General features: G+C 39.3%; 1 protein-coding gene across 9 annotated transcripts in view; it reads right to left on the bottom strand.

Annotated features, from left to right (window-relative positions):
* Positions 1–1,541: 1,541 nt before the first annotated feature.
* PDLIM5 (PDZ and LIM domain 5) overlaps positions 1,542–22,101 on the bottom strand; it is a 190,460-nt gene continuing 169,900 nt past the window's right edge. For all 9 annotated transcript variants that reach the window (XM_090037097.1, XM_090037084.1, XM_090037089.1 and 6 more), the window contains 5 exons: positions 18,280–18,448; positions 11,840–12,020; positions 10,279–10,399; positions 5,756–5,871; positions 1,542–5,122 (listed from right to left, as the gene is read on the bottom strand). In XM_090037097.1, coding sequence (XP_089893223.1) covers positions 5,033–5,122; positions 5,756–5,871; positions 10,279–10,399; positions 11,840–12,020; positions 18,280–18,448 — 677 coding nt within the window. In that variant the 3' untranslated portion in view covers positions 1,542–5,032. The remainder of the gene's footprint in view (positions 5,123–5,755; positions 5,872–10,278; positions 10,400–11,839; positions 12,021–18,279; positions 18,449–22,101) is intronic.

The following is a 22,101-nucleotide window of genomic DNA, read 5'->3' as shown; positions in this document are numbered from 1 at the left end:
GTATATGCTATGTACCCGGGTATGTAAGAGATCTAGAAACTGCATCTTTCTCATCAGCCATTGATATCTATTTGCCACCTAGTCTGAGCTTTAACTTTTCAACCAAATAAATGCAAAGGGTACTTTTAAAATGTGAATAAAATAAAATAATAGTTATTTCTAAAGCCCCGTTAATAAATTTACAAGCCGTAACGTATGATATATACAGGAAAAACAGAAAATTTAAACTTGAGAACACCACGTGAGATTTTTTTGTCTGTGAAAGAGGACAACCAATTCTCTCATAAGCCTAGGAACCAAGCTAAATCCTTCCATTTATAAATGTAAGAAAGAGCCAGCCATTTTTGAGACTTCTGCTGGGCAGCAATTTTTCCTCCTCCCTCTTTTCCTGTTTTAAATTTTAAATACTGCATAGGAACCATTTGCCCTGTGAGGTTCCCATAGTTGGGACCAAACCCTTCTCAGAGGAATTTTGGCACCTTATTAATTAGTTAGTTATGAGTAGAAGCTGCACTCTTTCAGTGACTCCTATTCTGCCATCAGTAAAGTGTGATCCCATAATAAATTTCCATCAAGCAAACTATTTCTGGTAATTCCCCCTAATTAACACCAGACTGTTAATAATAAATTAGCTCCTATGTGTTTCTGATATAACCAAGATCTTTACTGAGCAAAAGATATTATCCCATGTCCTGAGAAAGTAAAACGCAAACCTAAATTAAGCTTTTGCTGGTAAAAGGATTTATATGCAATTTTGCAAGAGAACCTTTGAAGATCTTATACAGAGCATTATGACCAGCAAACATTTTGACTGACAGAGATTTGTTCTGGCTTGAGCAGTGAAAAGGGATTTATTGTGAAAACACACTGTTGAGTTCTAAGCCTATAAATCTTACACTGGATTACAGTGTCTTAATGAATGAATGACAGATCTCTTATTTTTTGTCGGTGCATTTTAACGCTAAATGACATTGTGATTGATAGAAACCAAAGCTTTGCCATTAAAATGTCAAAGGTAGACTTGATGCCTTTAAAAGTTTGGCTTCTGGAGTTTAATATACTGTTTGCAAATAGATTTGCTTTTGTCTTATTTATAGCCTAAACATTGAAGGAGAGGCAAATTTTCTGTAAAATTGCCTCTAAATTTTATAGAGCCATGTGCAATTTTCTCCTCTGCTTGTACAAATAACAGTAAAAAAAACAACAACAGGGCCTTTGCCTAGTTAGGAGATACCCAGCTTGTGAGAACTGGGAGTAACCGCCCACATTACATCAGATGGTTAAGTATTCCCAGGTGAAAGCAGAGAAAGCTTTGTGCTGTGGCTAAATACAGTGTCAGATAATGCTCCTCTTAAGAGATAGGATTGCTATGAATGGTGTCAGTCCAACAAAAATATCAACTGCATTCAAATATACACTACAGAATAGTCTGGTTTTGGCTAATGTTGTGGAACAAAGAATGCTACATCAATAGGAATGGACTTGTGTTATTGTTGTGTGCTACCTTGTGGAAATGTTGACAACAAACAAGCAAACAAACATTAAAATAAATACAACTCCAGAGCTATTTATTAATATGCGTACATCAGGATATTGCTTGGTTGTTTGTGCTTTTTATAGACATTTATTCAAAAACAAAACTAAGACCTTGAACAAAGATTTGTTTTATGAACTTTGCAAAGGTGAACAGACAAAATTAGAAGCCAAAGAATAACAAATACAAGTGAACAAATCAGAAAAATTCTTTAGCTGTTGATTGAAGTAAAGCAAGATGAAAAAAAACTATAATCTGTGAACTGAAATATTTTTCCTTTACTGCTCTTAACCAAGCCGTTTGTATTACCAGAAAACACTAGCAGCTTAGCAAATGCAGCCAGAAATGACTGCTCAATATATAAGCACATACTGTACCACTAACCATCTTTTGCCTTTATATTTGCAACAGTGTTATATTAAAATGTAATTGTTATTTACTACTAATTCTATATCATGAATTAGTTAGAACATGCAAAATCTGCCATCTTGGTTCAGTTATACATCTTTAAATCCCTTTTACCTCAGACACAGAGTTTAGTCTTGTAGTCTTGTCCTCCAACAGGCCTAGTTTGAGAAATCAGTGACTGTATATGTATGCAGAGACTGATTTTCCAAAAAATGCACATCTACAGGCACACCTGATGTTTACTGCAAGGCAGGTTTAAGCCCCTAAATTCTAACATGTGTTCAAAGTCTGGACCCTCCTCAATGAAGCCAGTTCTGGTGAAAAATAGTTGAGAAAATTGTGAAAACTCTAGTTTTCAGCACGGCTAGTTGAGCAGTGCTGATTTGCTACATCAAGTCTATCATCAGAAAAAAAATTGTGTGTGTATGTATGTGTATACACACACACACACACACACACACACACACATGCACGCACGCACATAAATCTAATGATTTTGGAGGTAAATAAGCAAGGTTTCCTTAAAAATAAAATTGAAGATATTAATATGAAATACTTCTAACCACAATAATAAATATTCAGTGAGATACTCAGCATTATAATAAAGTGCCCTACTAGAATCTCACCTCTTAAAAACATTTATATATTGACATACTGATCCTTTGGGTTTGTGCTGTAATTATAAAATGTGTTACCTCCCTTTAATATTAAAATAGATATCAGTGATTTTAAGTTATTAAAAAGAAAAGAAAACACGCCCAGAAATAGAGCACAAATTAAAAGGTGAACCAGCTGGTTAAAGAAATGCTATTAAGCCTTTCCAGGCTATGTTCTTAGCAACTGGGATAATTCTAAATCCTGGTTCACAAGGATTAAGAAAGATGATTCCAATAAATGATTCAAGTGAAATAATTTTAGTACAACCCCAAGCAGAAAAAATGTGTTACCTCTTGAAACCTATTGCATCCCTCCACTTTTCATATATTTTTTTAATTGCAGAAAGTGCAGTGCACTTCTAGCCTAGCCATTTTAATCTCCTTCCCAAACATGTGCTATGAATTTCTGTTGGAAGTATTTATTTGAGCCCCAGCTTTGAACGTTCTAGTTGTCTCAAAGGCAATCTTGGTCTTCTTGCTCAAAATTATTCTTGATTCCTATATATTACCTGGCCTGCCTCTCTGTTCAAAAAGCTACTCATCTCTTGATTGTTCCATTTTGTTTACTGGGGGTTTTTTTTGGCCTATCCACATCAACCATATCTAGAAGACTGTAAACATTTTAAGTTGCTTTACAATATTTCTCCCATATCATTGGAAGTTAAAGTGTAGTAGCGTTGAGAAAAAAATACCCTCAGGAAATACAAATTAAATACTACCTATTGCACAGCCCTGTCTCAGTGAATTCTTCTGAATACTAAGGATCCTTTTAGAGTTCAATACAATAGGTTTGTCTTTGTATATATTCTACACAAATATTTTCTTTACTGAACCATGGCAAACAAGAGTACATGTCAATTCTTTTCATTTTATTTTCCTCATATCATTACTAATAAACTTTTCCTTAGTACCAATTCTAAAATGTAAATGTGTACTTAACAGAAAGGCAACAAAGACTATCTATCTAACTTCCCCATTTAAATAGGCAGTATATAAACCTGGCTTCAAGCAGGATTCTCATTTGGGACAGAAAGGACCCCTTCTCTGTTGTCCAACTCTCCTGGAGTGAAATTCACTCTCTGGAGAGAGTCAGTACCTCTTTCTTATACGTCTACAATTGCTACTTCACTGGTGTCTAGGCTTTATTCCGGCTCTGCACAGGGGTGATTTTCACATTAATCCAGAAAAGATGTCGGCAAAGTCTGTTGGTTTGCGATATGTGCATAATGACAGTATTATCTCTGTTGCTTTTCAAGAACTGAGAGATACTGAACTGCCTAACTCAATATTATATTATCCAACAATCCATTCTTTATGACTAGAGGAAGACTGAAAGAGAGATTGAGCTAAACAAATCCTAGCATATAAGCAAGAAAATAGCTTGCACTAAACAAACAAATATCATATATAAATATATTCATGAGCTACATGACAGAGGCAGTGTTGGGAGAAAACAAAGTCCTGAGTTGTACTTCAGAACCTTCCCTCCTAACAGAAGGAAGAAGCCTCATCTTCTGGATACAAAACGTTGTTACATGCAGACTTAACATAGTTTCTTTCCCTTTCTTCCTCCCCCAAGCACTTCTAACTGCTGAACTGTGAACATACAAGTAGAGAAAATATTAAGTTTAAGATCTGATTAGACAGTTCCTGTCAGATGCAATTTCATACTCTGACACTTTTGGCTAGCCTTTTGGTGATAATGCCACATCTGAAAGAACAGTGTTCCATGTGTCATCTCCAAGGCTTGAGGGGCACTTCTTAAATCATTACTTTCCATTCGAATAGCTATCCCATAATTTGGACACATATAAATCTCCACACTGTTCTTTGTGGGTCTATTAAAATTTGATTACCAGGGGCTTCATGCAATCCCATGAGAGTGGACGACAAGCATGGACCATATGAGAGTGTTATCCAAAGTGAAGATTTCACGCATTAAAACATGTTCCAGATATCTTAATCCTTATCTTTAAGATTCTTTATCAGTGTTAATACTGGATTTTAGTTTTAACGTTTTTAGATGCGTTTTTAGAAAAACATTCATACCTCTAATATGATTTGGATATCTAAGCCAATAACCCCTTTCTTTCTGAATAGCAGCAAAATCAGGTTTTATGATAGCAGGTCTGAATTTGTAACTGCTTCATTAGTAATATTTAAACAAATATATATTTACCCATATAAATAATGAGACCAGTACAGGAACATGCTGGGTGTGAAAATACGATCATCCTAAAAATTAACTCTTAGCATTTAGGCTACCCACCCTCTTTTTACTGAAAGAAAACTGTTCTTTGAGAAACACTCTCATGTCTTGCTTCTATTTCTAAAAAGATGCATATAGGTAACAAACAATTCATGGAAAATGGACAGCCAATGAATTCCAATCTTCCTCTCAACTCCTTAAGTTTGTTAAGATGTGGCCTAAGAATCAGAAGTTCACAGAGCGAGCATGTTTCTTGCATAGTGGCTTATCCTTCTTGGAGAAGAAAGTCTGACCCTCCAGACTGTCACAACACACCTGAAAGGAGATTGAACAAAAAAAAGTGCCCAATACATTATTTAGGATGCCAAATCAGGGTCAACACACATGGAACAAGGAATGTTATTCATTATTCAGGAATATGCATTGTGGGTGGAATATTAAGCAGTAGTGGTCAGTGTCAGCTTAACCGTTCCCCTAATGAAGTCGCTAGAATTTTTTCAGCCCAATGGAAGCACAGTGAAATCAATACTGAAAATTTTAAAATCCCATTGTCAGGTACTGTTTTTCCTCCTCATGAACTATAAATTGAAGTATAACAGCCCAATGTTCTAAATCAATCTAAAAGATGTTCACGTCACTTGATGTGAATACAAGCAACACTTTTGACATTCTAGATGCACACATTTCTTTACAGACTTTTAATGCTACCTTCAAGCAGTAAACATGAAAGGTTAAATGCTAGTACATGTGGCCATGGACCAAACCAAATGATCTGTACAGGTTCCAAAATTTCACAATTGCAATGCACCTTCCAAATAACTGTGAAAGTGTTTTTTTGTTTAGGTTATGAGGATAAAAGACATTTCAAGCTGTTACTCCCGTATTGTTCAGGTTAGCATAAGCACTGCTGCCACTGATATGTTTAAAACGCAGAACAGTTTTACTTACCGAGCACACAAAGCAGGTGTCATGCCAGGTGTGGCCCAGGGCTTCAAGAAATTTGTCACCAGCTTCAATGGGAAATTCACAGCCATGGCACATGGTACCAAAGAGGGAATAGTAATCTGTACCATACAAAAATAGTTTTATAGTATGAAGCATTAGTGGGAAACTGAGACTTGCAAATCATTTTGTTTTTCAATAGATGGCACTGTGTTTTGCCTTTGACCTGCCAAGTTTCATAACGTCAGGAACAAACCTTCAGGGGATGGGTACACTAAGTTGGGAGTTCCTAGGCTGATAGACATGGAAAGTCTTTCTAACTCATAGCCTGATTCTTTTTGCAGATTCCTTTTCCTTCCACAAAAGGCCAGCACAAGATCTATGGACTACTTGGGACCCATGCAAGTGTTATTTTGAGACTTGACCTGGTCCATGCTCACCCTCCACAGGGAGTAAGTCTTCCTTTGAAGGGAATATCTTTAATCTACACTCAGGTATAAAGGTAGTTGCCTTGTTTAGCTTTGTTACTGCTTAGTATCATAAAGTTTTCTGGTTTTCCTTTTGAGGCATCAGCAGTAAGAGAGACAATTTAAAGCAGGTGTTGGCAACCCCCCACACATGCCAGAGTAGCACGCAAAGGCATTTTGCTTGGCACATGTGCCTTGGGGTGGAAGGTGAGAGAGCTGCGAGGGACCCCATCTTTGTTGTGGCAGTGCAAATCCAGCTCCTTCCCCACTGTCCGCTGGGAGGCATGTGTGCACCCACTCCCACCAATGACCTGGACCGCCGCTCCCCAGACCCCAGTGCAACTGCTTGTAGCCTCGCTGCCACCTGCTGCAAGCAGCCTGGGCTCTGTGGCAGGCAGCAGGGGCCTGCCTAGAGCCAGGCCAGCTGTGATGGACAGCCAGGAAGCTGCAAGCAGCTGCGTCGGAGTCCATGGAACCCCAACCTGGGTTGCTGCTGGTGGCGGATGCTCGTGTGCCTTGGGGCAGATGGCTGCCACAGCAAGGATCAGGCCCCTCACAGCTCCCTTGCTATCTGCCTCTGGCATGCCAACATTTTACAAGAGGAAGTTGCAGGTGCTTTTGGCACTCTGCCCCAAAAATGTTTCTAACCCCTGATTTAAAGGCTTCAGTTCTTTTTCTCCTTCATGCCTTGGATACTGTGGCATAACAATTTTTTTCTCTGTTTTGTGTTTCACATAAGACTATCACAATGTGCCCTTCTGTTCAACCTCTTAATGCTGACAGACCAGTTAGAACACAATGCTTGGACATCCAGCATTTTAGGTGACTGTGAAGCTGACTGTTTAATCTAGGCATCTACACTTGAAAGCTGGACACTCTGTAGGCTAAAAGTACAACTTTTACATTTTCTAATAAAACCCTTAAAAAACTGGGAAGAAAGAAAGATAGGTAGGGCATGTACTCTGTGCCTCTCAGAAGCGTGCCATGGGCTCCTTAACCACATTAATAGAGAGGGCATGTGAAGGGGAATTGCCACTTTCCAGTGGATGAAGTTCCCTCAAATTTATATCTTATTAGAAAGCTGGCACCTGTACAAGAGATGACTGCCACCAGTGCCATGCATTATGAACATATGCATGGCATATGTTAGCAAGTTAATACGTTAAGTCAACTTGTACAAGCAACCTTCTGACCCAGAAACAAGCATACTACAAGGATACTATGTATGGAAAATGTATAATTTGTCATAATTTTCCATGCACAGAATCTAATTATTGACTTAGGGCGATCTTAAATTCTTTGTTCAAGCCCCTGTTCAAAGCATGATTGTCACTACCTAACCCATCCTCAGCCAGGTGTCTGTTCAACATGCTCTTGAAAATTTCCAACAATGGTGATTTCACAACTTCTCTAGGTCACCTGTTCCAATACTTGGCCACCCTCATAGTCAAAAAGTTCTTCCTACTCTCCAGCTAAACTTCCTCTGCTGCAGATTGAGAGGCCATTGCTTCTACTCCTGGCCCTAGGGCCACAGAGAAAAACCTATCTCCATCCTGTCTATAATTCATCTTCAATTATTGGAAGACCGTTATCAAATCCCTTCTTGGTGTTCTCTTTTCTAGACCCAATAATCTGAGATCTTTCAGCCTTTCCTCATAGTCTTGCTCTCTCCTGGACTCTTTCCAATCTACCCTTATCTTTTTTGAAGTGTAGGGCCCAAAACTGGACACTCCTAGTTAGGCCTCACCAGTGCCAAATAAAGGGGAAGAATCACTTCCCTTGAATTGCAAGTGACTTCTTTTGATGCAACCCAGGGTACTGTTGTTTTTTGGCAACAAGAGTACTGCAAGAGTACTGTTGACTCATTTTCAGCTTATGACCTACTGTAACCCCCAGGTCCTTCTCTGTAGTACTGCAGCCTACCCAGTCATTTTTCAGTTTTTATTTGTGCATGAAAATATTTTGTCTCAGGTGCAGGTCTTTGCACGTGTCCTTGCTGAATCTCATCTGATTGATTGTGGACCATTTTTCCAGTCTATGCAGGTCATTCTGGATCCTAGCCCTGCTATCCAGTGTGTGCACAGCAGTACCCAACTTGGTGTCATAAGAAAATTTGCTAAGTATGCTTTCAATTCTATCATCGAAATCATTAATGGTGGTGTTGAACAATACCAAACCTAGGACAAATCCCTGGGGAACCCCACTTGATGACTCCTCTGAATTACAAATTGAGCCACTGATAACTACTCCCTGAGCAGAATGATCCAATCAGTTAGTGGCATCTGATCCAACAAGTTCTCCAGAAGAATAGCTAATGGCTCTGCAATTACCTCAGCCAATTATTCCAGTATGCTAGGGTGCATCCTATCTGACTTGAAAGCATCTAACATTCCTAAGTAATCCCTAAACTGTTTTTCTACTACTCTAGACTGTTTGTCTCCCTATCTCTATCCTTATCTCTGTTCGCAAATACACTGGTCATTTGGTAGCTGCCCCTATATATGAAGGATGACATAAAAAAGGCATTAAATACTTCAGCTTTCTCTGCATCATTTATAACTAGATTACCTTCTGCATTCCATAAGGAAACTATAGTTTCTTTGCTCTTCCTTTTACTTTTCACATACTTGTAGGATCCCTTTTTATTGCCTCTTATGTTCCTTGAAAGTTGCATCTCAAATCATGACTTGGGCTTCCTAATCATCTCCCTACATGCCTGTGCACTTGTCTTATATTCTTCCTTAGTACTACGGCCAGGTTTCTACTTCTTATAGGATTTCTTTTTTGAGTTTCAACTGGTTAAAGAGATTGCTGAGTAATCAGTCTGGTGTACTGTTGTGACAAAAATGGGAAGGGCGTTGAGGTAGCTTGTTCCTGTGTCCTTAAAAAGGCCACCTTAATGTCTAGCTTCCTTAAAGTATAGGTCAGAGACATAGTGAACTCATTCAGCACCCAGGTCAGTTGGTGGGAGTATGCTAAGCCTTGTAGATGGAGGAATGCAGGGAAGGGAATCTTACATGCCTAGGCTGCTACTGCTGCCACTGTTTCTGCAGTAGCAGTTTGGACTCTGGCAGCAGCAGCACCATGGCATGGGCACTCTGGGAGCTGCGTCTGGAAGTTTAGCAGCAGGGAGTGGCAATTAATAGGGCTGTGCAAAACTTCAGTCGGTGATTAGATTTGGAAAGATTTGATGATTCAGACATAGACACAACTTTAAATGTTTTTTCTATATAACACAAGGAACGAGGTGGCTCATGAATGCTGAGATGCTGGGGGCAGATGGAGTGTCCCATGGGAGCACGGGGAGGTCCCCAGAGCACTTGGCAGTGGATCCAGAAGTGGACCAGAAACACTTCCAGTCCACTTCCTGGTCCATGGGGGAACATACAAGGGACCCCACCCCAGCTTGGTGACTGGTGCCTTCTGGGTGTGGGGGGATACCTGGGGTCACCCTGTGGCCAACTGCCGATTTACTGATTGCCAGGGGGTGTAGAGGGACCCCCTGTGCACTCATCAGCAGTCCTGGAAGTGGCACAGAGTACTTCCAAGTTTGCTGCAGAGCAGGCAGCCCCCCCACCCCATTGCTCCTGTGGGACGCTCCATCTGCCCCACCATCTCAGCGTTCATGAGCCATTTAAAGCTGTGTCTATGGCCAAATCACTGATTCTCTGAATCAGGATTGAATCTTCAGAATCACCAGATTCAGATTTGGCCAAATCGAATCATGACAGTGATCCGAATGAAATCATTATCCCCAATTTGGGCCAAATCTTAATCTGAATAAAATACTGCACACCCCTAACAATTAATGCTGCCACCATTCCCCTGCCACCAGATTTCTGGATCTTGGGGAACCCCATGGGCTGGATGACATAGTTCCTTGGGCCAGGGGTTAAGCACCTCTGGGCTACACTGAATAGTTAACAAGGGCTAGTTGGAAAATATCTGTCAAAGTGAAGGAGAGAAAAACAAATACCTGGATAGATATATATTTTTAAAAACCCTAGCAGCAATCTTAGCTACGAATTTCCAGGAATTAATTGTTGTTTTTTAATAGCTCACCTGTTTCACAGTACGGATCCCCATCTTCCAAATGAAAGACATTATTGCGGATGGGATTATGACAGGCCACACACACAAAACAGGAAACATGCCAAGTTTGTTTCAAAGCATTGATGACTTCCTGTTGGTGGTTAAAAAATAGACATTAATAAGGTAACCTTGCTGCAATGAGTGAATTGGGATAATCATGTTCTGAACTTGGTGTTTTGCTTATCAAAATACTTTGGTTTTGTACTCTCCTGTACAAGCTGACTCTAGAATCAATGAACATTTACACATCTTGGTATGTGTGTCTCTATCTGTGAGTAAGGACTGGCTGAAAATTCTTTGGGTGACATGTGGGGAGCTGAAATCTAACGGTACCAGTTCTCTTTGCAATAGGTTTCCATCTGTGGCAGTAAGCAGATGCTGGGGAAGTTTGTCACTTACTCATATTGAGCAGTACACACCTCTGAAAGCAACCCCACTGATTTCAGACAGTATGTCTCAAATTTCACAAAGTCTGGGAATAATTAATCAGAACATGTTAAAGAATTATGACCATGTTGTTCTGTTTTGAAAGACGATATAATACTGAATGGGACTTAAGGCCTGCAGTGCCAAGGCCACAAGTTTGCACTTTGAGATGAAAAGAATTTTTCTACCCAATTTGGTTGGGAATATTTCACTGCCCCTCAAGGCCAGCCAAAACATACATCCCACAGTGTCCAGCAAAATGTGATCATTTCTCCTTGTTTTACATTTTTCTCTTTAAATTCTGTAAGAATCTGCCAATTAAAGCTCTTTTCCTAAGAACATCTAAGAACTAGGAGAAAAAGCTGAACTCTGGAAAGAGAAAATTACAGATTCTCTTCTTCAATAATGCCAGAGATAAAAAAAGGGCAGACGGATATTGGCATGGATAGAACTGTATACCCTACAGTCTTATTTACATAATGTCAGCTTTAATGGAGCTAAACTAGTTACAGAAGAAGCAAAATTAGCTATAGAAAGGGCATCTAAATTCTGACAGGACCATGGTAAACATCCTGCAATATACATATATGTCCCATCTAAATACCTTCTCTCTCTCTCTCTCCACACACCTATACATACATACATATATGTGTGTGTATTTAGATGAGATATATATGTATATTACAGGATGTTTAACTACCACTGTTGAATAATTCTGTGCCTATATATATATTCTACAATCCCAGATTAACATAGCTGATGTACCAAGGCCACCTTAATGTCCATATATATGGGCACAGAATTATTCAACAGTGGTAGTACTGGTAGTACCATGGTTAAACATCGTGTGTGTGTGTGTGAGAGAGAGAGAGAGAGAGAGAGAGAGAGAGAGAGAGATTGTGGTTCCCTACTTCTGCATCTTAACCCAATGTATTGTAAATGGAAAAGATCTTCAATGGACTTGCTACTGAAAAAGAACAAAATGTAATGATCTGTAATAAAGTTTTTCAGGCAGGCAAATATTTTCCATTACACATAGAGAAACATGTTGTCATTAATATTCACCATAATTTTATGTAAGCCATGCATGGCACTGATAACTTACTCCAAGTATCTTCCTCTGGCATCGAGAACACTCAGGAGCAAAGAACTTTTCATAACAGACCTCACAGTAGAGGGCCCCTTTCTCTTCCACAAACCCAATATAAGCCATGGAGGTTTTGCAGTGGGCACAATTAAACTCCTCTGGATGCCATGATTTTCCCAAAGCCACCAAAAAAGGTCCTCTGGTTAAAACAGAACAGACTAGTTTAGACAATGTTATGCCACTGTAGTGACAGCAATGGGAAGTTTAAATAACTGATTTATGTAAATCACTGCTAATGACTTTGTAATATGAATTACAAACCTTTATCAATCAATATCTTTTGCACTGTTGAATAATTCTGTGCCCATTTTAACACATTTCAAATTATGCCTAAAATGATTTTTGGTCATAATGTGTGCTAGTGGCTTTTTGTTACACTGCATTTCAGAGTTTTATTTTTGAACACTATAAAACACAGTGCTAGAGTGCTGGTCATTGTTCAGGAAGAAAAAAATGTCTCTTTGCATTCCAAACTATTTCCATCCATTGCAAAAAAAGAAAGATACTTAATTTAATTATACTTTCCTTCAGTGTACATTTGTATCAAGGTTACTAATGTTAAAATAGATTTAGCTCCATTAAGACCTAATAAGATCAGTTCCCCTGGAGAAAAAGAAAAATTCAATAGAGGTTTTCATGCAGCAAGTTTGTTACAGGGACTAACCATACCAGGTGAGACATGGCAGTTTTCTACCATCATCAAAAGTTAGGCAAGTATATTCCACACCCAGAATAAAAGAAAAAGTCAAGCTATCATAATTTATTTAATATATGCAAAATGCTGAAGCTTCTAAAACACTAATTTTGGTACATCAACTGTGTTAATCTGGGATTATAGAATCATAGAAATTAAGGGCTGGAAGGGACCTTGAAAGATCATAGTCCAATCCCCCTGCTCTAGGCAGGAATATTGCTGAGATCAAATGATCCCAGCAAGTCTGGTTTTCTCTGTTTAAAAATCCAAACTTCTTTGATTAAAACTCCCTAAAATCCCCATTTTTCTGTGGTTAAAATGAAACACCACTACATATATACGTATCAGTTGGACATAATGCTTTATTGATATATTTACAATTTTAAAGCAGACTGCTGGTGCCCTTCACTCCTGCCCCTCTGCCCCTCACCCACAGTCTCCCAGTGTGTGGGACAGGGAGGGGTGGGTGGAGTAAGGCAGAGATGTGTGAGGTAGCAGGGGTGCCCCCCCAAGATTTGTGCACCCATAGCAGGGTTTAGGGCTACAGCCTGGCTAAACTGGCATGGGCAGGAGCCACCTCCATGGCCCAGCTGGGGGGACCTGGTGCAGGAAGACAGGGTGGGGCAGCAAGTCTTGTTGCCACTGCCACCAGGAACCCTACACCAGCCAGGCTACCAGCAGCACATGGAATAACAGACTAAGGGGGTACGACTGCACTGCCCTCACCTCTTCCCACTGCCAGCTGCTCACATGCTGGGCTGCAGCTCTATCCTGCTACCATGGCCTGGCCACTGCTGCCACTCCCCTTAGGCCAACTGCACTGCTCCCCACCCCAGCCCACTTCACCTCCACGGTAGAGCCACAGCTGAGTGAGTGAGCAGCTGGCAATGGGAGGAGGTGAGGGCAGTGCCTTCCCCCTGGTCTGTTACTTAGTGCATTGCTGTTGGCACAGCTTGTGCAGGGGTCCCAGTGGTGGTGGCAGCAGCAACAAGTCCCACTACCCTGCTCCATCCTCCCCTGCTGGGCCATAGAGGTGACTCCTACCTGTACTTGTCCAGCTGGGCTGCAGTCCTGTGCCCACTGTGGGAGCAGAAATTTGCAGGGCACTTGCCCCACAATACCCTGCCCTACCCCCCCAAAGATTTACCTGTGGGGAGCTGTGGGAGCTGCTCTCCACCATGCTGCCTAACTGCTACAAGCACATGTGCATGTGTACATGAATGTGGTGTCCCCTACCTGTGGTCACACTCCTCCTGCTCCCCCCAGCCCCAAGCAGCCCCCTTCAGGCTGGAAGAGTTCCAGCCTGCAAGGGGAAACCTATGGTTTCCCATGTTTTTCTCCTTTGAAGGAGAATATCCATGTTTTTCTGTGGCAAATGGAATACCTGGATCCATGGTTATCAGGCAATATGAATCAATCTAGTGCATTAGCATCCACCATATTACCAAATGAAAAAAGAAATAATGTAAGGACTCAGAACATTTCTGGAGTAAGACAGCAATTTTTTCTTACTACTAAAACAGCTGGAGAAGGGAAAGAGAAGGAGATGTATTTTTGCAATTAATTTCCAGGGAAAAGTGGGGTGAGGAGATTGGAGGTAGCCACAGGATTGGAAAGTAAGTGGGCAGAAGACAGTGGGAAATTTTACTGAAGGAAGGTGTGGATAATTCTTCTTTTCCACACCTATTTGTTAATTTGATGGAATACCTGCCTTAAAAAATAGGAGAGGACAGCAAAACAAAACAGGATAAAAACAAACTTAAAATTGCTCGGGTTTCATCTTGTAAGAAGAACAGAATTTATTTACAAAATAGTATCTGATCACATTTGACCACTGGCAAATGTAGTTAAACAGTTTTAAGAAAACTGTTCTTGTACCTTTGAGAAATCAGTCCAGAATTACTGTAGCCAAACTCCAGACTTCCTTGTGGATGCCTGAACAGTGCAAACACTGACTTAACTTGATACCCTTCAGCCTCTGTACAAGCACCTTTTTACATCAATGCCCTTTCAGTTATGTACAGATCAAACAATACAAGTCCTTATGTACAACAAAATGCGCTCTTCTCACAGTGTCAGCACAGGCTAATTTAATGGATTAATTAGCACAGGACTGACACTGAGGCAGTTCTCTTAGCTACAGTAGGATCATGTTTCTTGTCATCTGTACCAAAATAACAGGCCTGAATAGCTGCAAAGTGGAAGGAAAGTACTCTAGTAAAGGGAAAGGAAGGACTTTTTACAACATCTTTTACATTTAGCTCCCCACAACTTACAGTTTAACATTTTGAGGCTAGCTTTTCAAGACAGCATGTTGGAATACCGGTGGAGAGGAAATGGTATAACACTGTATCTAAGCACTTTTCCTTTCCAACAGTTCCAAGTCAAATGTGGTAGCAATATCTCCTAGGATCAAAGCTGCATGCCTGCACTCACATGTTCACAAACGTGCAACTGCTTAAATTGTGCAAATGCTTAAACATGTAAGCCTGAGTCAAAAACTTAATCACATCCACAATTTCAAGAAGCAATCACATTCAGCTAAGTTGCCATGTGGACTGTATCATGATACCAAACCAAGAATGTAACTTAGTGGTAAGAAAATTGGAAATATCTAAATCTGCTCACTTGGTAAAAACACTTCATATTTAACTAAATAGAGCACTTAAAAAAAGAAAAAAAAAAAAAAGCAGGTTAGGACCAATTTTCTCCTTTTTCAGTCACAGGCAGACTATGACATGCAATTTTTATATGAGAAAAATGGCATTTCTAATATTTACCTGTTGCACCATTAAAATAATTCAACTACATGAAGTTATCTTAAAAAATAAATCACCTATCATGCACACATACACAGAACTACATTCCTAATAGAGACCCTGGGAACACAAATTTGGGTTTCAAAGTGCCAGCCAGTTCCATATTTCAGCATTCAGAGACTTACTGAGTTTCACAAACTTTTAGGAACTATCAGTTACCAGTCTTTCAGATCCTCATTACAGATATTTCATAGAACACAGTTTGACTTTGGTTTCAATACTGCCACCAAAAGAAAGAAAAGTGAAGTAAAGTGAAACTCTAGGAAAACTTTGAAGCCTTTAGATTATTAGCATATGAATAATTAAGGCTATATTAAAAAGTTGTAAGATGTGTTTAAGAAATTTTTCTTTGGCTCAACAGGCCTGGGTTATTCTACGCCTTAGTGTAAAGTAACCCACTCTACAGTGCATTTTGGCTGCAAAACAGGTGTACAATGGAATGTCACTTGATCCTGATCCTACCTTTTCATAGGTAATACTACCATTAAGGGCATGAACTGTAATTATGCTAAAACTTGAACTCCAAAACCTAGCCTTGTCTTCCGAACCACTGTTATATAGAAGTAGCAAGCCAGTTTAGTACATTGATTAATGTACTGTCAGTTGATCATCAAATGAAATCATTCTTGTTTTTAATAACTGTGCTTGCATTTACAAGATATAAAAATGTAACCTATGGAAAGGACTGGGATAATTTGAAGCAATATAAAAATAGACTACTGAAAGGCAGATAAGTCATCATATGAGACACTATTCTCTTTACATGCATAACATGTAGACTTCTTTTAGAAAAGAAGCAGTAGTAATCTTAAAATTGAATACGGTATGCAAATTTTACTGCAGCTGTCATTTTTATTTGTGTTCAAAAGGTTGTTCAATCCAATATTATAGGCATAAATTCTCGTATAAGAGTTTATACGATTTATGTAGGAAATAGTTAGAATTAATGGGAAAACGAATCAGCATGCAGGTCCTCTAACATTTCTAAGTGTTCATTAACGATATGCCAGCAATTCTAGAGCAAATGACAGAATTGTAGGTACTGTTAGTCAGGACATCACACTTTTTGAACATATGGACCACATACTCCCCTGTTCACAATTAGGCAGCCCCCCTCCCACCTCATGGAGTGATAAAAAGCATCTATGTAGTAACAATAATAGCTGATTTTACGGAAGTGTGCGTGCGCATGTGTGCACGTGTGCATGTGATTTAAAGCCTAGGCTTTCTGATCATATACCAGAGCCTCACTCAGTTAGATGCTGCAAACACAAAGAAAGACAGTGCCTCCACCAAGGAGCTTACAATCTAGAGTAATAAAGGGAGCAAATATTTAGTATATTTAGATCCATTTAAAGTTTACATTGGAATGACTGCATGGCTACATTTGGAATTTAGATCATACCATCAATATCTTGATATTTAATTGAAATAACAGAAAAATTTAAATTAAATCTTTCCAATATATCTTCTCTCAGATCAGTTACCAGTCAGAAGTCTAAAGTTAACCTAATGTTAATTGACCTGATAGGGAACTATCATAATGAAAATCTAATGAAGGCAGAAAAAAGCTGAGTTCAATTCAGCTGTGTATATCGTGTGGCTACAGAGTTGGCTCAGTTTGTATGACTTGGATTGCAAAACATGGCTGCTATGCTGTAATAAAGTTGATTGCTTACTATGTTTGGAAACATTAATGCATGTAATACACGTATGGTAATTTTTACGAAAAGTGAATCTTAAGAACAGTTTCCAATTCTGATCAAGGCAGCTTGTTTTCTCAACTGCAGGGAAAATTATCGTGCATTGCCAATTCCATTCTCTTTTATAGCTGAAAAAGGTTAATAAACGTTACAGAACACAAAAGGAAATGTTACCATAATTTATTTTGCTATGAGATAACGAACCTGAACAATCCAGGTATGCCATGTCTGCTTTTCTCTGTTTTTATACTTTAAAAAAAATTGACCATGAGAACAAAAGATGATTCAAAAATATATTTCCAAACTACAACAAAGCTGTGAGGAGATGCATCTTTTCCCAAAAGACAGGGAACTAAGCATCTGGAATGATCACCCAGTCATAAAATGCATTCACAATCCCTTTGATGTGCGGTCCAAAAACTACTTGTCAGAAGTCACTGGCTATGCTGTATACGCAGGACACCCTTCCTTTTGGATTTCTGATGAAACAAGGAGAGCACTGTTGTACAATGGGATGTATTTAGCACAATCTCAGTCACAGAATATTTATCTAATTTAACTTCAGTCAACTTTTAAACTTTTTTAGGTAAGTCGAAGTCATGGGACACTAATATCCTTGGATGAAGGACAACCTTGGATGATGATGGCATGGATACTGAGATCACGCATGTCAGGATACAAAGTTGTAATACAGTGTTAGCTATGATTAAAACTGTTTTTTTTTTTTAAAATGTATGATTGGGACTAGAAGATTTCCTCCTTTTTTTTCCACTTACCCACTCTTGCTTAAAGTATACTTTGTTATTGCTTATATGATTTCCGTATTATCTATTTGCCTTTCAATCTATTAACTCCTAAGTGACTGGACTGGAAATTGTGATTTACTCAAAGCTGGCTTAGTTGTTTTAGGTTTTATTTTTTTTGCTTCCTGGCCAACACTTCCATTCATTAAAACAGGTTCTAAAATTGCTCATGACTATTGAGAGAGAATAGTGGCCTCTACACTTGCTACCTGTATTACCAGTTTCAGACTCAATCTGTTAGGTAAATCATACATGAAAATGGTGTGCTGTTTAAATGAAATGGAGCCTTAATGCGTATTATGAAGTAATAATAAACAACGGAACAAAGCTAGTCTTTCAAAATGAATTTGGCATAAGATGTTCATTGATGGATACAAACCTAATGACCTGATCACACTGGGCACACATCGGGGTACGCTTTCCTGCTGGAATATGCTCTGCTCTTTGAATTAAAGTGTCCTGCTCTGTTAGCTGAGGTTGCATTAAAGACTTAGTACTTGCTGCAGCAGCTCCAGATGGTGCAATACTGTTTGATGTCCATCCTTGTGCTGGAAAACAATGTACAAAAATATATCTCATTAGCTTCAAGGAAGTACAGTAATAAGTATGTTCAGTGTTTGGTTAATGTACATATACGCTGTTTACAGACGTAAAAAAGAAAATCGGGCTTTACTTTAAACTCGATGTGCTCCTGCACCAAGCCTGGCATACGACCAAAACAGGTACTGCGTTAGTTATACCCAGCTCACCCAATGTCTGTGTACACTGAGTACTTTAGTGAGGATTTTTTGGGTGCTTTTAGCTAACAGGCAGTCGAATCAACTTTAGATCAGAGCCAAAAAGTGCTGCAAATGTCCCTGATCTATGTAGATACTGCAGAACCAGGTTGAACTAATGTGGTGTTTCCCCCCAGTAAAGAGCTTTTTTTTTTAAACTTCTGTAAGCAACCATAAATTATATGTAGTATGTAGATTATTCAGGAAGAAGAGCAGTATGGTACAATGATTTGAGATTTATATTTCCACCCAACATGGCTGATAAATGCCCACTAAAGGCACACCAAAAGCCCCCTACATATCTTCTGAAATTTCTGCAAAAAGGTATTAAATGGTTTTCAGTCAACTGGGAGAAAGGAGTGTACAGAAATGGATATAAAAAAGAACAAAGATGACAGACCATACAGCACAATGATCTCACCATGCTTTGAATGGGTTAGGCTAAAATGGGAAATATGTAATATTTTTGGGGCTATTTCCATGGTGCCTTAAATAGAACATGTGGCAGAGTTAAGCCCACCCAGGGTCTCCCACCATCTCAGTGTGGTTTCCATCAGCCAACAATTAGGTGATCATTGATTGGATTGGGACCACGCCACAGCTGATTGAGCACCAGTGGTGGACTGTCCGTAATGCTTGCAACTTGCTGGTGCGGGGGGAGCTGGGATTATGATCCCAGGTTCCCCCCTGCACTGGCAAGTAGCACGCAATTGGGATCTGATCCTTGATCCGAAAGAGCATGTCCTACCAGCACACGTGGCATGCCAGGAAGTGCTACCACTGGGAGCAGGGATTGGATCCCATTGGGCACCTATACACAGCAGCGAGGTTGCTCTGATGCACTGTAATTAAAATCCATTGGAGCAGACTCAATTAATCAAGTCTGCTGGAACGTGGTAATTACTGTACTCCAGCATCTCTTGCATCAGCATCCCCATGTTTAAAAATGGCGGCAGGGGCACTTTATCTAAAGCTCAGTGAATGAGCTTTAGATAAAGTGCCCCGCCACCATTTTTAAGCGCAGGGACACTAATACACGAGACGCTCCAGGCGCTTTAATTAGAGCAGCTCTTTGAGTCACACTAATTAAAGTACTCACTCCCCCCCCCCATTGTGCCTTTAAATGAATGGCTGTCAGTGGCCTTAATTAGTTTCAAGTCTTCAATACTTTGTTCAGGCAACATCGATCAATGTGATCTGGGTCTTGTTCCATCAGGTGGCTAGATAGTGAATCTGAAGTTTGATTTAATTACTTGAAATATGTTGAATTACTTGGTAAGGAACTCTACAGACTAGGTCTCTCCCAAGAGACACAATAATCTCAATCAAATGAAATAACCAGTTCTTTAGGGTTTGTCTATATTAGTAAATAGGCTACAGCAGATGTTCTTAAAATGAAAAAGGACTGCCCACACAGAGGCAGTGCAGAGTAGCTACTGTGCATAAATTCACACACTTATTTCCCAATAGATTCCCATATAGACAAGCCTTTAATCTCATTTTTCTCATCAATGGAATGAAAAAACAACCGTACGCATTCCTGAATAACTAGTCACTGAAATATAAAGTTAATGAGTTTTCAAAATGGTCTAAAAATGCATTTTTTATTACTTGAAAGAAATTAAAAGGTGACATTAATTAAATCAAGTAAGAACAAACATGAAAAGTACATTATAAAGCCATATCCACTAGTCACCCAATATGATTTGCTAAACTGTTTTCTGTTGTAAGAATACTTAGAAGCAAAAGAGAGTCAATTCCTAGAATGTGAAGTAAAAGTGAGAGGAGGGAGGAACAACACTTTAGAGTCAGAGAACTGCATCATCCAGCAATGACATGAACCTGGCCTCCTTCGGCATTGCTTAACCACTCTCAGGAATTTACACCAGAATTCAGTTGATAAAGATAAATTTTCAGAAGGATTCCTGTACGTTTAACTGAGCAATCACTTCAAGAGCTCCAGAAGTTATATTGCCTGTATGTCTATGTATTAAAAACTTCAAATTTAGATACTGCATTGCTTTTGATCTCAACAGTATGAAAACGCACACTCAGAGGTGTGAGATGATCACTTTGAAGTTGTGTTAACAAATCACTCAAATGCTATACAACACTTGGGCTCATATACCAAAGGACATTCACAGCTAAACACCTTGAGCAAAAGTGCAGTAGATCAAAAAAGTCAACTTTCTCCCCACCACCCCTTGAATAGACATAGCCTAAAATACCAAATACCAGTGCCATATAAAATAGATGTGCTTCACACAGAAGAGGAAACCATGACTAATGGGTCTTAATAAAGATGCAGGATTTTTTTTTTTTGTCAGTCATTTTAATTTCATTACCACTGAGAAGCACCAGTATGTGGAAAAGCTTAATATTCTGTATTAAGCTTCCTCAAGTGCTTCCCTCTTGGTTTTCTTAGCTATAGATTCTTTAGCTCTTTTATATCCTAAACTAGCCTATGAATCAGTATGACATTGGAGACAGAATCTTTCCTGCCAACCTGTTAGGGAGAAGGTTGGGGGGGGGGGGAAGAGAGCGCGAGAGAGAGCTCTTTCTTTCTTTTTCCAGCCAGCAGTGGGCTTCACATTTTGTCCCCAAATAGTAGATGGGGATTGAAGTGAAAATTTGAACAGGATTACAGAAAAAACAAGTATTGGCATATTGTACACAGATATCAGTCATTTTTTACTTATTTAATCTGTTAGATAGCTATGCCTAAATTACTATATTTTAAAAAGGAAAGAAGTCCTAAATAAAGGCTTTCAACTCTACTTCCATAATGATCTGTGCTACAAGTTGTCATCCACGACTCTCCAAGGTACCCTACGATTTCCCAAAAGTTTTACATTTAAGTATTTCCTAACTTTTAATTCTTTGCTGAGGACTTTTACCTGGAAACATTGGGGGAAGCTAAGTCTAGGTTTAAAGTAACAAAGCATGCTTATCTCCTTGGTTCTAATGAAGCCTAGATATAGAATCCTGCAGTGATTTAGTCAAAGAGAAAAGGAGACAAAGAGCTGGGTATAAAACTAACAATTTACTGAGAAGAAAAATCAAAGCAAGAAAACTGGAATATGAAACACAAAGAAGATACTGTTGCTAAAGGAAGGAGGAAACAAACAACTTTCTGTTTCACTCCCATTCTTGCTATTATTAGATGCACCTTGGTAACACACAAGCTATGACAAGGTATGTTTTTGGAAGTAGTTACTCTTCAATGTTAGGAATCTGTGCGAGAGAGAGCGAGCGAGCTACGAACTGACAAAAAGTGGTACACAATCAGATACGGGAAAAAATAAATCATTGGCTTTGGGCTCTATCTTTAGTGAAGCAGTACTCAGCCCTACTACCTGGAGAGCCACTCAAGCATGAGTTAAGCGAAAGAGTGACACCCTGAGATTTGTATCGTACATATGTAT

The sequence above is a fragment of the Crocodylus siamensis genome, chromosome 2, assembly GCF_052110815.1.
Source record: "Crocodylus siamensis isolate JL-2025a chromosome 2, ASM5211081v1, whole genome shotgun sequence".
NCBI classification, from domain to species: domain Eukaryota; kingdom Metazoa; phylum Chordata; order Crocodylia; family Crocodylidae; genus Crocodylus; species Crocodylus siamensis.
Note: the sequence above shows the minus strand (reverse complement) of the source record. Positions and strands in the feature narration are given on the sequence as shown.